The 2231-nt window shown below is 42.7% G+C and overlaps 1 protein-coding gene across 1 annotated transcript; it reads left to right on the top strand.

The window, feature by feature from the left end:
- The first annotated feature begins 289 nt into the window (after positions 1-289).
- LOC107642023 (protein FAR1-RELATED SEQUENCE 5-like) lies at positions 290-1570 on the top strand. The gene has a single exon (XM_021124352.2). It carries the CDS (start codon positions 290-292, stop codon positions 1568-1570), a length of 1281 nt encoding a protein of 426 aa, XP_020980011.1.
- The last annotated feature ends 661 nt before the right edge of the window (positions 1571-2231 follow it).

Genomic DNA, 2231 nt, shown 5'->3' with positions numbered 1-2231 from the left:
TCTTTTTCGAAGTAATATTTTTGCAGCTCAATGTTGTTGATGACATTTTGTTAAACTCTGATTTGTGTCTCTGCCGATATGGTTTCAGTTAGGGTTAGAAGATTTTTGTGCAGAGCAAGAAGCACCGCTGGACAGTGAAAGAATGAATGTGTTGCATGATTTAGATCCCCAGGAAAGGACATTCGAAGATGTGCCTGATTGTGTTTCCGATTCCGATGAATATTGTGGGGATAATTTCTATGATAACTGAGAGAACAGATTAATTGACGGGATTGCGGACCTTCGGACCATGAAGTTTAAAGAGCTAACTGCATATCAGATTCGAAGGCTTCATTTTCCAGATCGATCGGTTGCCTTTTCCTTCTACAACTTGTATGTCAAAATGAATGGTTTTTCTGCACGGAAGAGTCGGATACGACGTAATGTGAACAATGACGTGACACAACAAGCATTTGTGTGCTTTAGACAGGGTTTTAGAGACTCGTGCTCTGGTAATGACGCTGCTCGACGCAAACAGGAACCAAAGCCTACAACTAGATGTGGATGTGGGGCAGAGATGCGTGTGCATATACATGAGGAGACGGGCAGATGGATTGTAACCTACTTTCAAGAGGAACACAACCATGAGATGCTTGATGATATGTTAACTTTTATGCTTCTTGGGCATAGGAAAATGAATTCTGCTGCAATTGATCAGATGAACATGATGCTGAAAGTTGGTATTAAAACTCCTCAGATTTATTCATCATTTGTACACACTGCAGGCGGATTTCATAATGTGCCCTTTTTGAAAAGAGATATGTATAATCAGATAGACAAGCAACGGAGGCTCATAGGCGGTGATACCATGGCTTGCCTTAAGTATTTGGAATCAACGGCAGCAGAGAGCCCAGGAATATTCGTGCGATACCTGGCAGATGATGAGGGTCGATTGGTCCACCTTTTCTGGTCAGACAATTGTAGCCAATTGGACTACCATTTGTTTGGGGATGTGGTTGCATTTGATGCGACTTATCGAAAGAATAAGTATATGTGCCCTTTAGTTGTGTTTTCCGGTGTCAATCATCATAACCAAACCATTGTGTTTGCATCTGCACTTGTTGCAAGTGAGAACGAGGCAACCTATACGTGGTTACTTGAACAGTTTCTAGATGCCATGAAGGGAAAGAAGCCTGGGTGTGTGATTACCAATGGGCATGGAGCAATGAAAAAGGCCATTGAGACTGTGTTTGCCAGTGCTTATCACCACCTATGTGCTTGGTACCTGATAAGGAATGCAACATCAAACCTCAGCAACCCAACATTTACGTCCGAGTTTAAGAAATGTATGCTTTTTGATTATGAGCTGTCAGAGTTTGAAGAGAAATGGGAGAAGTTGGTGTCTAGCTTGGGTCTTCATGACAATGAATGGGTTTGTGACCTTTATGCCAGGCGCAAGATGTGGGCAACCGCTCACATTAGAGGACGTTTTTTTGGAGGCTTTCGCACAACCTCTAGATGCGAGGGATTGCATTCTATGCTTGGAAAATTTGTTCATTCTAGGCATAACCTGAGAGATTTTGTTGAATAGTTCTTTCGGTGTATTTTCCAAATGAGATCTAGAGAAGCACAGTTTGATTTACAGTCAATTGTTGGGGACGTAGTACTACAAAGCCCGTTGCATGATTTGGAGAGGTCGGTAGCAAACATGCTCACCAGAGAGATATTCTTACTATTTCGTCCAATGCTTTTGCGAGCTTGCACTTTGAAGATTCGTTCGTGCACGTACACACCAATTTTTGAGATTTACACGCTTTCACATTCTGGAAGCTTGCATAAAGAGTGGCGCGTATCTCACTATCCGAATGAAGAAATATACAAGTGTAGTTGCATGAGGATGGAATCGCTTGGCATACCATGCGATCATGTTGTTGCCGTCCTTGTTCATCTTGATGCTACTGAGTTACCCAAGAGTCTCATTCTTGATAGGTGGTCCAAAAATGCACGTTCAAGGGTTCGTGCATTCATGGATAATGGCCCCTTTTGCTGGGATTCAATGGTCACTTGCCGTAACTGGATGCTAAGCAATCTTTGCAGGGAGTTATGCCTTCTTGGTTCTGCTGGCGATGCTGAATTCTACGAACTGACGGATAAATTTTGGAATGAGATAGTACTTCTTAAAGAACGAAAAAAAGGTATGCAAGCTGACAGGGAAAGGACCGAGCCACATGCAGAGTCAACCACCCTTGAGG

Source organism: Arachis ipaensis, chromosome B5 (genome assembly GCF_059453495.1).
Source record: "Arachis ipaensis isolate K30076 ecotype BB chromosome B5, ASM5945349v1, whole genome shotgun sequence".
Classification (NCBI taxonomy): Eukaryota; Viridiplantae; Streptophyta; class Magnoliopsida; order Fabales; family Fabaceae; genus Arachis; species Arachis ipaensis.
This window is presented reverse-complemented; position numbering and strand designations above follow the sequence as displayed.